General features: G+C 39.3%; 1 protein-coding gene across 20 annotated transcripts in view; it reads left to right on the top strand.

The window, feature by feature from the left end:
- Positions 1-15,097, top strand: part of Ssdp (Sequence-specific single-stranded DNA-binding protein) — a 326,860-nt gene that overhangs the window by 174,493 nt on the left and 137,270 nt on the right. For 10 of the 20 annotated variants that reach the window (XR_011716165.1, XR_011716158.1, XR_011716161.1 and 7 more), the window contains one exon: positions 10,131-10,160. The exons of the other annotated variants lie outside the window; for them this stretch is intronic. Coding sequence is in view for 4 of the 10 variants with exons in the window: in XM_071689593.1 (XP_071545694.1) it covers positions 10,131-10,160 (30 nt within the window). In the remaining 6 variants the exon portion in view is untranslated. The remainder of the gene's footprint in view (positions 1-10,130; positions 10,161-15,097) is intronic. 20 annotated transcript variants of the gene reach the window in all.

Below are 15,097 nucleotides of genomic sequence, written 5' to 3'. Positions count from 1 at the left end.
AAGATGGAGTGAAAAAGATTTTGTGTGATCAGGGCCTGAGCATGCAGGAGGGTGAAAGGAGGGCAAGGAATAGAGTGAATTGGATCGATGCGGTATACCGGGATTGACGTGCTGTCAGTGGATTGAATCAGGGCATGTGAAGCGTCTGGGGTAAACCATGGAAAGCTGTGTAGGTATGTATATTTGCGTGTGTGGACGTATGTATATACATGTGTATGGGGGTGGGTTGGGCCATTTCTTTCGTCTGTTTCCTTGCGCTACCTCGCAAACGCGGGAGACAGCGACAAAAAAAAAAAAATATGTGTGTGTGTGTATATGTATGTGTGATAGAAAAAACACTAGATGGAGCTGGAGTTCTACCTTGTTACATTTCAATGTAAAGCCATGTTTCGAGACATTCTTTAAATGGAGAACAGACTTCTTTCTTGCTGGGCATCTATATGGGCCTCCCTTCTGATATTCTGGTGTCGGCTATTGGTTCCGCCTCCTTCAATGATGTCACCACCAGTTTTCCTGGAAGATCCTTTTATTCCTGCTTATAGAGCATAAATGAGATGGCATTGATTTGGACTGTCAGTTGCATACGTCATCTCAGCTAACACAAGAGAAAGTCAACCCAGCTGCTTACCATTGAAAGCAGGGCCTCTTTTCCACAACCAAGTCCCACAATCTTTTCCATGGGTCTCCCAACCACTCATCTCTTTAAGTAGATGAAATGGATTTTAATTAGGGATTCAGTTGTCTTTGCTGTTTCAGCTATATAAGAAATGCATTGGGTAAGAACCTACTGAGTATAATTGCATAGAAAAACTGTATAAGACCTACAGTTTTTGGTATCATTCACCAATTAAGAGATCAGTGTTTTTAACTAAAGGCAATCACTTGCCCATCTATGAATCCATCATCCATTTTTGTTATTTTTCTTAATGATGTACTTAAAATTTACTGCATGCAATATTCAAGAACAATGAACAGAATATTGTTGAAATGATATATAAGTAAATACAATTTACGATGTTATTATCTAAACAGCAATCAGAACCCTGAGAAAGACTAGGTAAGCTGTTTTTTATATTTTTTCTAAATATGTAGATCAATGTTATGATATCCATTAGGTATCAACGTACTGGATGATTGTATAAAACAACTTACATATAGAAAATACAATTCATTGTAAGAGTTACTGAGTAAATGGTGAATGTTTTGGAATGAATGATTGATCACTTGTATTGGTTTGAAGCCCCCCTCCCCCCCAATTTTTTACTTTATATTCTTGATGTGTAATTTATTTGTGATACGTGAATTAGTCAAGAACCTACTTAAAAGAATTATGTTGAAAAAATGTATATATAGATACAATTTAAGTTTCAGTCACTGAGTGTAAGGTGAACCTTTTTTACAATAGAACAATTGGGACTGTGAGAAAGGCTAAGTAAGGCTGTTTTTTCTATATATTTTCTGGATATGTAGATATTTATTAGTTCATGCATTTTGTAGGACATAAAATGTACAATATACCTTGTCATGTACTAAGTAAAACAACAGTGTTTTGAGCTGAACAATTGGTCTCTCACCTGTCTGCAAATACACCATCCATTTTTCCGTTATATTCCATGATTTGTAATTCATTTTTAGTGTGTAAATTGGTCAAGAGCCTGCTAAAGAGAATTGTATTGGAAAAATACAGAAATTGATAAAATTACTGTATCATCCACTGAGTGTAGGATGAATCTTTAAACAGTAGAGCGATTGGGACCTCAAGAAAGGCTAGGCAGGGTTTTCTCAAAAAAAATTTGAATTTTTAGATAATTAAAAGTTCATACATTAGATAAACCACTACTGAAAAGAATTATATTGAAAAAAGGTACTTAAGAAATACAATATACTTTATCATTTATCTGTAAAAGATCAGTGTCTTGAACCGAATGATCGATCGTTTGCCTCTCTGCGAATGCACCACCATTTTTTTTCTTAATATGATTTATTTCTTTTGCATGAGTTAGTCAAGAACTACTAAACAGAATTGTATTGAAAAATATCTGTATAAAAGAATTTAATTAACCGTATCATTCACCGAGTGTGAGATGAAAGTTTTGAAGAAATTAGCAAACGCGCCAGAACCACATTAACGTTCGTCCACTATTTTCACCTTTTCTTCCAAGTTAAAGATGTTCCTTCTCATCTTGGCAGGTGCACTTGTAGTAGGGGTGCTTGCTAGATGCTTAGGCATAGTGGTGACTGGTACAGTGGGCGCAAGTGTAGAATTATACGTGGCAGACAATATATCTTAACACTGTGGATGCTGGCAGAGAACTGATGCAGTGGGCAGCGTGACTTGGGCGCTTGGGCAGCATGGCGTGGGTTGTGTGGCGTGCGCAGAGTGGCCTTGTTCAGCGTGGTGTGTGCAGAGTCGCTTGGGTGCACAGCGCGTCCAGCTGGGCTAGCGTTGTATCACGATGGCTGACGATATAATAAGAAGGTGGGAGTAATTTAGGTACTCACAATGTAAAAAACAAAACAAAAAAAAAACGATGCATCAAATCGCTTTATATCGCAACCCATCTGTGCATATATATATATATATATATATATATATATGTATATATATATATATATATATATATATATATATATATATATACATATATATATGTTTGTGTGTGTGTGTGTGTGCAATTTTGTTTATATATATATATATATATATATATATATATATATATATATATATATATATATATATATATATATATCCCTGGGGATAGGGGATTAAGAATACTTCCCACGTATTCCCTGCGTGTCGTAGAAGGCAACTAAAAGGGGAGGGAGCGGGGGGCTGGAAATCCTCCCCTCTCCTTTTTTTTTTTTTTTTTTTTAATTTTCCAAAAGAAGGAACAGAGTGGGGCCAGGTGAAGATATTCCAAAAAAGGCCCAGTCCTCTGTTCTTAACGCTACCTCGCTAACACGGGAAATGGCGAATAGTTTAAAAAAAAAATATATATATATATATATATATATATATATATATATATATATATATATATATATATCTAAAACACTTTACTTCCTCCAGTTTTGCTCCATTCAAACTTACCTCCCAATTGACTTGACCCTCAACCCTACTGTACCTAATAACCTAGCTCTTATTTACATTTACTCTTAACTTTCTTCTTTCACACACTTTACCAAACTCAGTCACCAGCTTCTGCAGTTTCTCACATGAATCAGCCACCAGCGCTGTATCATCAGCGAACAACAACTGACTCACTTCCCTACATTACCTAATAACCTTGCTCTTATTCACATTTACTCTTAACTTTCTTCTTTCACACACTTTACCAAACTCAGTCACCAGCTTCTGCAGTTTCTCACATGAATCAGCCACCAGCGCTGTATCATCAGCGAACAACAACTGACTCACTTCCCAAGCTCTCTCATCCCCAACAGACTTCATACTTGCCCCTGTTTCCAAAACTCTTGCATTTACCTCCCTAACAACCCATCCATAAACAAATTAAACAACCATGGAGACATCACACACCCCTGCCGCAAACCTACATTCACTGAGAACCAATCACTTTCCTCTCTTCCTACACGTACACATGCCTTACATCCGCGATAAAAACTTTTCACTGCTTCTAACAACTTGCCTCCCACACCATATATTCTTAATACCTTCCACAGAGCATCTCTATCATCTCTATCATATGCCTTCTCCAGATCCATAAATGCTACATACAAATCCATTTGCTTTTCTAAGTATTTCTCACATACATTTTTCAAAGCAAACACCTGATCCACACATCCTCTACCACTTCTGAAACCACACTGCTCTTCCCCAATCTGATATATATATATATATATATATATATATATATATATATATATATAGATAGATAGATAGATAGGTAGATAGATAGGTAGATAGATATATGCGTATGTTAGTGGATGGGCCATTCTTTCTTTCTTTGTTTCCTGATGCTACCTCGCTGACATGGGAAACGGCGTTCAAGTATGATATATATGTATATATATATATATCCCTTGGATCTCTTTCAGAGATAGAGTCCTGGTGGCACTCAGGATGTCATTCCGTAGGTTTTTGCAGCCAGTGGCTGTGCTACTTTCAGTAGCTGGGAAATGTTGACTACTTTGGAATGAGAAGGTTTTGATGAGACTGCACTTTCATCTCATTGATATATCCTTGCCAAAGGTGTCTTTTCACATGCAGTGTGACCCTAAGCAGGCATAGTCTGGTAATACACACACACACACACAAACGCTGGAGACAGCGACAAAGTATAATAAAAATATAATAAAAAAATAATATATATATACTCCATTTCCATACTATTCGCCATTTCCTGCATCAGCAAGGTAGCGTTAAGAACAAAGGACTGGGCCTTTGAGGGAAATATCCTCACCTGGCCCCCTTCTCTGTTCCTTCTTGTGGAAAATTAAAAAAAAAGAGAGGGGAAGACTTCCAGCCTCCCCCTCCCTCCCCTTTTAGTCGCCTTCTTCGACACGCAGGGAATACGTGGGAAGTAGTCTTTCTCCCCTATCCCCAGGGATTATATATATATATATATATATATATATATATATATATATATATATATATATATATATATATATATATATATATATATTTTTGTCGGTCTCCCACGTTTGCGAGGTAGCGCAAGGAAACAGACGAAAGAAATGGCCCAACCCACCCCATGTACATGTATATACATACACGTCCACACGCGCAAATATACATACCTATACATCTCAATGTGCACATATATATATACACACAGACATATACATATATACACATGTACATAATTCGTACTGTCTGCCTTTATTTATTCCCATTGCCACCTCGCCACACATGGAATAACATCCCCCTCCCCCCTCATGTGTGTGAGGTAGCGCTAGGAAAAGACAACAAAGGCCCCATTCGTTCACACTCACTCTCTAGCTGTCATGTAATAATGCCTGAAACCACAGCCCCCTTTCCACATCCAGGCCCCACACAACTTTCCATGGTTTACCCCAGACACTTCACATGCCTGATTCAATCCATTGACAGCACGTCGACCCCGGTATACCACATCAATCCAATTCACTCTATTCCTTGCCCGCCTTTCACCCTCCTGCATGTTCAGGCCCCGATCACTCAAAATCTTTTTCACTCCATCTTTCCAACTCCAATTTGGTCTCCCACTTCTCCTCGTTCCCTCCACCTGCGACACATATATCCTCTTGGTCAATCTTTCATTCTCTCCATGTGCCCAAACCATTTCAAAACACCCTCTTCTGCTCTCTCAACCACGCTCTTTTTATTTCCACACATCTCTCTTACCCTTACATTACTTACTCGATCAAACCACCTCACACCACAACATTGTCCTCAAACATCTCATTTCCAGCACATCCACCCTCCTGCGCACAACTCTATCCAAAGCCCATGCCTCGCAACCATACAACATTGTTGGAACCACTATTCCTTCAAACATACCCATTTTTGCTTTCCGAGATAATGTTCTCGACTTCCACACATTCTTCAAGGCTCCCAGGATTTTCGCCCCCTCCCCCACCCTATGATTCACTTTCACTTCCATGGTTCCATCCGCTGCCAGATCCACTCCCAGATATCTAAAACACTTTACTTCCTCCAGTTTTTCTCCATTCAAACTTACCTCCCAATTGACTTGACCCTCAACCCTACTGTACCTAATTACCTTGCTCTTATTCACATTTACTCTAAACTTTCTTCTTTCACACACTTTACCAAACTCAGTCACCAGCTTCTGCAGTTTCTCACATGAATCAGCCGCCAGCGCGGTATCATCAGCAAACAACAGCTGACTCACTTCCCAACCCACCCACATACACATGTATATACATACATGTCCACACACGCAAATATACATACCTATACATCTCAACGTATACATATATATACACACACAGACATATACATATATACACATGTACATAATTCATACTGTCTGCCTTTATTCATTCCCATCGCCATATATAAATTTATACTCACATATAGAAGAAAGTTGAGAATAGATGTGAATAAGAGCATATATATATATATATATATATATATATATATATATATATATATATACAATGAAATGTACAAGTATGTATATGTGCGTGTGTGGATGTGTATGTATATACATGTGTATGTGGGTGGGTTGGGCCATTCTTTCATCTGTTTCCTTGTGCTACCTCACTAACGCGGGAGACAGCAACAAAGCAAGATAAATAAATAAGATATATATACACACACACATACATGTACTTATTCATACTCGCTGCCTTGATCCATTCCCATCGCCATCCCACCACACAGGAAACAGTATTAAACACCTCCCCCCCTCCTCCTCCTCCTCCAGGGAGGTAGTGTCAGGAAAAGACAAAAATGTCACATTCGTTCACACTCAGTCTCTAGCTGTCATGTGTAATGCACCAAAACCACAGCTCCCTTTCCACATCCAGGTCCCCACAGACCTTTCCATGGTTTATCTCAGACGCTTCACATGCCCTGGTTCATTCCAGGTGTGTGCTGTGTGTGTGCATCTAAGTTTAGAGAGTGCATGTAATGAAGTAGTAAGTGCTTGATGTTTTTGTTATGTTAGTTGCATTGTGGGCTTGAAGGATCTTGGTATGTACTGACATGATGTTTGTAGTGTTGTAGGGATGGGTGATCTCCAGAATCTAGACAGAAAAGTAAAGTGTGCTTATTTGGGGAGTATGGCATCAGATGGGCATATGCCTGGTGGGTTGGAGTATCACATTGGAAGGGTGATTGATACTTATTTCACCATCTATGTGTTTTTTATGTATCATACATGTTGAGATGAGGGGAATCTGTGATGAGTAGAGGTTGCTGAAGTGTGAGGCTTGGTTAAGCTTTATATTTTTACAAAGGGGTTGATGGTTACTTATGGAGTGGTTTGGTTGGGATACAGTTCCACTGGAATGGGTGCTGAGCTTATTGAGATGGGATTTTATATGGAGGATCTTTGTTTCATTGTGTGTATGTTAAGTGTTTGATTACTCTGGTTTAAGTGGTATGCAGCTTTGTTATATTTGATTTTGAAATGGTGGAAGACTAGTGTGGAATGGAAGTGCTTGTTGAGGATGTTAAGGCATTCTTTTTCATGTCCAGATCTGGTTCCATTTTGTGTTTTGTGGGCATTTAGTTTGTGTGGCTTTTGTTTGACATTTTTAGTGTGGGAAGTAAATGTCATGTTTTATTTGTATGTGATACCTAGAATGGTTGTGTTTTCTTCAGTGGAAGTGATTGTCCATTCAGGGTGACTGCAAGGTGCGAGCTGTATTTATATCTGTCTGAGGTTTAAAGTGATTGAACGCTATTGTTCCTGATGTGTAGTGTAGCTCTGCATGGTTGTTGTTACAATGGTGTAAGGATGTTATGGTGTAATCATGGGGTTGCCTTCATATTAAAACTTTCTTGTAATGGTTTGCTTGAGGTAATGGAAGAGATTGAAAAGGTTGGAGATGGAACTGCTCCTTGGGGAACTTCACGAAGAGTTGAAGTGGTCTTTAAGAGGGGAAGCCATTATGATTGATGCTGTCATGACAGGCACATGCTGCCAATTACAAAGCACAAACTCCATACAGGAGGGTGGGAGGCTTGCAAGGAATAGAGTGAATTGGAATGATGTGGTATACTGTGGTTGACATGCTGTCAGTGGACTTAACCAGGTGTATCAGTCCCTATGAACTTGCGTCGTAGTAACTCACTGTCATTTAAGAATGAAAATTGCCCTAGTCTCTCTTTTGATTATTCAAATCCCCCAATATTAGTACTTATCCCTAGTCTCTCTTTTGATTATTCAAATCCCCCAGTATTAGTACTTATCCATCTTTGAGGACTGCATGTTTTATTGCTTACATACTATCCTAATTATTTATTTATTGTCATCATTATGTATTGCCTCGTTTCATTAAAAAAAAATTGGAGAATTGAATACTCTCGCCTCCTGTGCGTACTTCTTTCTTACTATTTTTCTTCCCATTATTTATATGAAAGGGCATTATGCCAGTGTGTGTAAGTATCTATTTGTACTGTATGGGGAGGGATTTTTTTTCACTCTTGTGGGCTCCATCTCTTGAACATTTTCTGTCATACATATTTATAGTGTTGGTTGCTGTCTGAATTTACCATATCCTTACTCATGTTGTATGCATTTACCATATCCTTATTCATTTTATTCCATTCGTCCACCTCTTGCATACTGTAAAAGAATTTCGTCACATTGTGGTATATACTCTGGTTGTTCTATCCCCACTCCTCAGAGAACTGTTCATTGTTTGTTTTCAAGTTGTTGTAAAATGTTAAGGGTTATGACCAGGTCAGCCCCCCCTTTCTCTTTCAAGGTAGGCAAATTTAAGGTCTCTACCTTATCTCTGTAACTCATTCCTCATAATTCTAGTACCATTTTCATTGCTTTCCTCTGGACTTTCTTCTTTAGATCTTTGTGCTTCTGTAGGTGTGGTGACCAAGCTTGAAATTCATATTCTAGTTTGATCTTATGTAAAATATAAACTTAACTGAATATTTCCTTATCCATGTACTAAAGCATTTCTAATATTTGAAAGCATACAGTTGGATTCCTTAACTATTCTCCAAAGGTAGGACATTGGCAACAGATTAGGGATAATTCTGACTGCCAAAACTTTCTCACACATATTCCTGCAGCTTATATCCTCATAGATGATTGTCACATCCTGACCCTCTTTCACCGTGCCCCATCTTCTTTACTCTATATTTACTTGACATCATTAGTCATTTATCGGACTAACTATGGAGTTCCTCAAGATGCCTTTGTAAGTTGATGGAAACCATTAGACTTTTCACTTCTCTTATGACCTTTGCATCATCTGCAAGCATATTGAGGTCGGAGTATGTTATGTACCTTCTGGTAAATCATTCACATCGATCAAGAAGATTAATGGTCCCAGAACGGAATCGTCTGATATGTATCCTTTGTTCTCTTCTACTAAGATAATCTTCTCTCCATTGAAGTAGTCTTCCTCTTAATCCTTCATGTGATCCAGCATCTTAATTAGCCTTTCATATGGTACAATGTCAAATTCTTTATGGCAGTTGAAATACAAACAATCCATTCAGCCTTCTCTTTTGTATAAGACAGAGCTCACTATCTCATTGACATCAAAGACGTTTGTAACACATGACCTTTCCCCAAAACAGTGCTTTCTCTCTTAGGTAATGGAGAAAGTCATCCAGTTTCTTTCTGATTATCTTCTAGAATCTTACAGATCACACTCAAAAGGAAGACTGGGGTCATTAGGTCAGTGCTCTTCCTGGTCTCTCTTCTTATTGATAGGTATGACGTTTTCCATTTTCTTGACATTTTGGCTTTCTTCATTTACATGATTAATTGTATTTTAAGAGGTTATGCAGCATACCTGCTTGCATCTTCAGCAAATATGGTGAAATTTCATCAGAATCAAGAGCCTTGTATGGGTCAAGGCCTTTTAGTAATGTTCTAATGTCTTTTTTTTTAATCAGTGTTTTCTAAAACCTCTTTCCAATCCATCTCACTGGTGCTAGGTCTTCAGTGTCTTCCACTGTGAAAACACTGTTGAACTTGTTATTCAGTTGTATATGTGTTTTTATGTGGGAGCAGGCATTATACTAGCATAACCATTCTGGTGCTACCAGATAGGGATGTTGCACTTGCTAGATATGTTCCTGTAGGGTTGGGTCAGGAGGGGAGGAATTTTGATGTTGATTGGGTGAAGGAGATGATGCATGCTGAAGATGGTGGGAGGGTAAGGGGGGATGACTCTAGAGTCGTACTGGTAAAGCTCATTTAGACTTGCTTGAGACTCATACTAATCTGAAAAAGTATTTGTAATGTATATGTACTTCCATGACTTGCTTTTGGTCCAGGAGATGCCCTAGCAGTACGACTCTTGGGGCATGCATGGTGATACTGATCATTTGATTCATCCATGAAAATATAAAGACTGATGGATGTTAGTCCATCCATGAAAACATAAGAAATGATGGATACTAATCTTCACCAGGTTATTCCTCCCATTAGGACTAATGTGGTGATTTTCTTTTTTCGCAGGTGAGTGTTGTGTCAACCGGAACCGGCCTTGTGAGTAAACAATCCCATGCTTTCTGTTGTGTGTGTGGGTGTGTGTTTGTGATCACTGCTTATGTGTTATGGGGAAAGAGTTTTACACTCGTGTTGCTGTTTCTTAACCTTGTGTATATACACCATGCCTTTACTCTTATGTATGTGTGTGTGTTTGTGTGTGTCCTTCCCTCTGGAGTGACACCCCCAGTCTAATTTGCTGACCCACTTCTGGTGTCAAGTGGTGACCCAGCAGTGTCAGATGCACTCCACTGCTGGTGCCAGATGGAGTCTAACCACTGGTGCCAGTTGGTGGACTGGTACTATTTTCAAGTGGTTGCCCAGCCCTTGTGGTAGTTGGTGGCTCATCACTGATGACAGTTGATGATTTAGAACTACTGCCAAGTGGTGACCAACTATTGATGTCAGGTGGTGACCTGCTACTGTTGTTAGGTTATGGTCTACCACTGGTGTCAGTTGTTGGCTTGCTTCTTGTGTCAAGTGGTCTCCTGCAGCTGGTGTCAGATGGTGGTTTAACCCTGGTGTTAGGCAGTGGCCCAGCATTGGTCAAGTGTCAGGAGGTGACCTGCTGCTATTGTCAGATGATGGCTCAGTACTGGGGTCAAGTGGTGGTCCGCTACTGGTTTACGGTGGTGGCCCAGGACTGGGATCAGATGTTGATGTCCTTCTGGTTTTAGGGGGTGACCTGCTACTGATGTTAAGTGATGGCCCAGCATTGATGCCAGATTGTGGGCATCATGTGGGTGTCATGTGAAGGTCCACTACTGGAATCAGATGGTGACCTAGCACTGGTACTTGGGATTACATAGGAAAGACAGATAATAGGAGACCTGATGGTTCATGACAAGTTTTTTTTACCCACTTAGAACTGAGACTAACATAGTAGTGGAAGCAGGATTGTAAAGTAGAAGGCATCTCCAAGTCTCCTTCTCTCGATTGCTGGCAGGAAAAAGATGAAAAAAAAGAACATTTAGTTTAGATGGGAATCATACTGCTATGGAAATTTTCTAGGAAAGTTTGGCAAGAGTCTGAAAGACATGGTTGAAATACAAGTGATGATTTATGACCAGGATTTTCAACTGATAACAGATATCATACAGGTATTTATCAAGCCTTGATTTCAAGGTTTTAATTGTCTTTGAATAAACATCATCTGGAGGTGCACTGCTTTTGTGTTATTTTGTGCAGTAGGGACTGAGAAACTACTTGAATTTCAGTTCAGTGGTTTTTCCATGTAAATACACAGTTAGAGGCCAGAGACCCCTAAAACACACCTAATATTACCCTTAAAGTCTCATTAACCCTTTTGTTGTACAATTCATTGTTAGGGGTTGATGCAAAAAATGATTTTCCACAAAGAATTGAAATCATGGTTTGACATTTTCTATTGCCTTTTCAATATCAGTTGGAGATGTATTTTCTAGATCTGACATTCCATAAAAACAAAACAAGATACATAAAATTGATGATTTACTTAAGTACAAAAATATGATATATTTTTTCTCCCATTTAAAGTACTTAAATTCAGTCAGCTAAGTCTGTAAAAGCTAGAAAAGATAGTTGATACAAAGTTGATAAATTTGAAAACCAATATGCATAATGCACCAGCAGTATTTTATATAGATAGTGAAGCATCTTGGAAAAGTGAAAATAGATGGTGAGAATGCAAGTCCCTCTTTTCCCTTAGTTTTTGTTTTGTAACTTCTACTTCACTTTGACTTATGACATTGATTATGAAAAACACAGTATTATAAAAATTGTGGATTATTTACATCAAAATTCAATGAAAATAAGGCTAATACTTTACCTTAGACTTAAAAACTGATATCTGTAGCTTGGTATCACATCTTTCGCATCAGTCAACATGAAGACTCAGTTTAGCAGCTGGTCAGTAGTTTTTGGAGGGAGAGGATTTGAAGCTGTTGGTGGAGGATGCATAAGGGTGCTAGTTAGGGAGGAGGTGTGAGGGTGCTTATGATGAAGGGAGCTTAAGGATGCTGGTGATGGTGGGTGTCTCTGTGTGCTAATGAGGGAAGGAGACTAAGGATTGTAGTGAGGGTAGGGATCTAAGGGTGCTAGTGAGGGAGGGAGCCTAAGAATGCTAGTGAGGGAGGGATGGGGCCTGGTAATAAAGGGAGACAAAGATTACTAGTGAGAGAAGTGGTTTGAGGGTGCTATTAATGGAAGTAACCTGAGGATACTAGTTAGGGAGAGGATATGAGGGTGCTAGTGGTGGAGAGAGCCTATGGATGCTGGTGAGGGAAGGGCCGTCAGTACTGATGATGGAAGGAGGGTATTAGTGAAGTAGGGAGGCTAAGGATGCTAGTCAGAAAGGGTGTGTGAGGTTGCTAGTTAGAGAGGGATTATAAGAATGCTAGTGAGGATAGCAGTTTGAGGATGCCAGTAAGGGAGGAGTTAAGGTGCCTGAGGATGATAGTGAGGGAGGAAATATAATGATGCTGGTGGGGGAATACTTTGTAACCATAATGATATGTTGTTGGTAAAGTATAATGGTCAGTATTGTTACACCTTGTCCATCTGCCACACATAAGATTGATTAAAGAAGGAAGTGAAAAATTGGCAGATTGCTTATGTTGGCCCAATGCTGTTTCTGTATGACAGTGCCTGCTGCCACCTTGTGGCCCAGTTGTTGCTGAGTCAGCCTCCATCTGGTTCCCTTCTAGACCCTCACTCCCTTCCATAGCAGCCTTCTTCAAGTCCCCCCCTCCCCCTCAAAAAAGAGAAAGAAAAAAAAAGAACCCTTCTACCATCTTAGAGCAAATTTCTCCAGGGCCCTTCTGTACTGATCATTTACAGAAAATTTGATGTTCACTGTCAAATTTTCAAAATTATGATACTGAAAATAAAAAGAATTAGACCTATTGAAATATTCATTTATTGGGCTTGTAAATGACACAAAATGTACTTAAAGACAAAGGTAAAATAACTATAGTAATTCGCTTTCCTGAAAAACTAAGGTCATATAACCCATGAATCAATCCCAGGATTGAAAGAAATCTTTGAATGTGGTGAATAGAAAAGTCTTTTTCCCCTCCAGATTTATCTCTGGTGACATGCAATAAGAGGGACCTGTTAGTGCATTGCACTTATTGCATCAACATTAGATATGCATCTTTACATCACCCACTTGCTGCTCTCACCTTCCCAGTCATCTGCAGCCTCCATGTGGTGCCTTTTCCATTCCCATCCCCTCCCTTGCAGCTTTCACATATTGCCCCCTTCCTCCTCTTTTCTCCCTTCACCTTCCTTGGAAGCTCTCTTTCCTCTCCATCTCCACTCCTCTGAATTCCCTATGTACTGCCCTCTTGATCCTGCCCCTCTTCCTTACTGCTGTCTCCATCTCCCCTCCTCTATAGCCATTGTCCACAGCTCCTTCCATCTTCTTCCCATGCTTCTCTCCCTGTCTCCTCCTCTAGTGCCCCCACCCATGGCCCCCTCCATTCCCTTTCCCCTCCTCATTAGCCCATGGACTCATGTGTTTGACCCTCTACCAGTCTATTGCAAACATTACATCCACAGTGCCCCCTCACTTAAAGTCTTTTTTTTTATTTTTCTTGATAGGATTTTGTATTTCCTGACTCATTATTTGCATTTTTTGGATGAAATGTGTAATTACCTTTCTGTATTTGTGGAAAGAGATCAGTACACTGGTAGGCCCCACTTCTTGCTGATGCTCAGATTTTCTTCCTCTTGACTCAGCTTTTTTCACATGTCCACAAGAGTATTTCTGAAAAAAATGCATTCCCATGTCCTTCTTACCATTCTCTTGCCCAGCTTCCTTTTAAGTCCTCTTTTAGGTGGTGAGTCTTTAGAATTCAAAGAACTGATGTGGGTTAACATCACCATGGTGTCCTTAAGATTTAATTTTGATTGTTTTGTTTTTGACATGCCCACCCTCTATTCTCTTTTGAAATGCCAATTTCTTCACTTATGGAGAGTTCACTGGTCATCCTTGCATGACTTCTTTCCTGACTTTCTCAGGGATAGTACTGTTTTGCTGACTGGGATGCCTCATGTTGTGTTGAATGCATAGCATTGGTTATCTTAGAGGGGATGAGGTCTAACATCTCGTTTTATACTAAATCTTTCTTCCCTTATCATGGTTTGGTCACTCCATGCTTGTCACATCAAGGACAGGAGATACTGAGCCATGAAACTCATTCCTTCCCTTGAATCCTACTATGCTTTCATTTCTGCTTGGAATTTTTTACAGAATTCTTTTTAAAGTTTAAGTTCACTTTCATGAAAAGTGTTCTTATTTGATTCATCCGTTCTCCTGTCTTTCCTGCCCAGATGAATCAAGAGCTAAATTTCCAACTGATAAAGCCACACTTTTTGGAACCTTATTTTCCTCTAATTTACATTGGATAAACCTGCTTCTGATCATCTGTCCCCATTTCCTCCGACTGAACCTATGCCATTTCCCATATGAATTGTATTTGTGCAAGGTCTTCTCAGCACTCTTCCAATTCCAGATAGTCAAGGCATCTTGCCCAAATGTCATACCTCCTTGATTCCAAAAGGATTTTTACCTTCGATCTTTATGTGCATGTTAGACCTTTCTAAAGACCTAGACTTTTCCAAACTCTTGGAAGCATACCGTGGCATAGCCTATCCTTAATCTAAAGACCCAGACTTTTCCCTCCTCTTGGAAGCATTCCTTGGCATGGTCTTCTATACATAAGAAAGGAGACTGCTCTTAACATTTCAACTGTTGCCCATTTCTCTTACTTTTGATATTTGCAAAGTCTTTGAAATTCTACTTACGTCTCACTCTTTCAGACCTATTTATTCAGATTTCACAGTGCCAGGTCTACTGTTGATCTCTCCATTGTGACACATCTAGCCCTCTTTTTCTGGAACTTTGATGAAAGTCTTTTTGTTTTTTAGCCTTAGAGGTCTTCAAAGTATTTGAC

The sequence above is a fragment of the Panulirus ornatus genome, chromosome 47, assembly GCF_036320965.1.
Source record: "Panulirus ornatus isolate Po-2019 chromosome 47, ASM3632096v1, whole genome shotgun sequence".
Lineage (NCBI taxonomy): Eukaryota > Metazoa > Arthropoda > Malacostraca > Decapoda > Palinuridae > Panulirus > Panulirus ornatus.
Note: the sequence above shows the minus strand (reverse complement) of the source record. Positions and strands in the feature narration are given on the sequence as shown.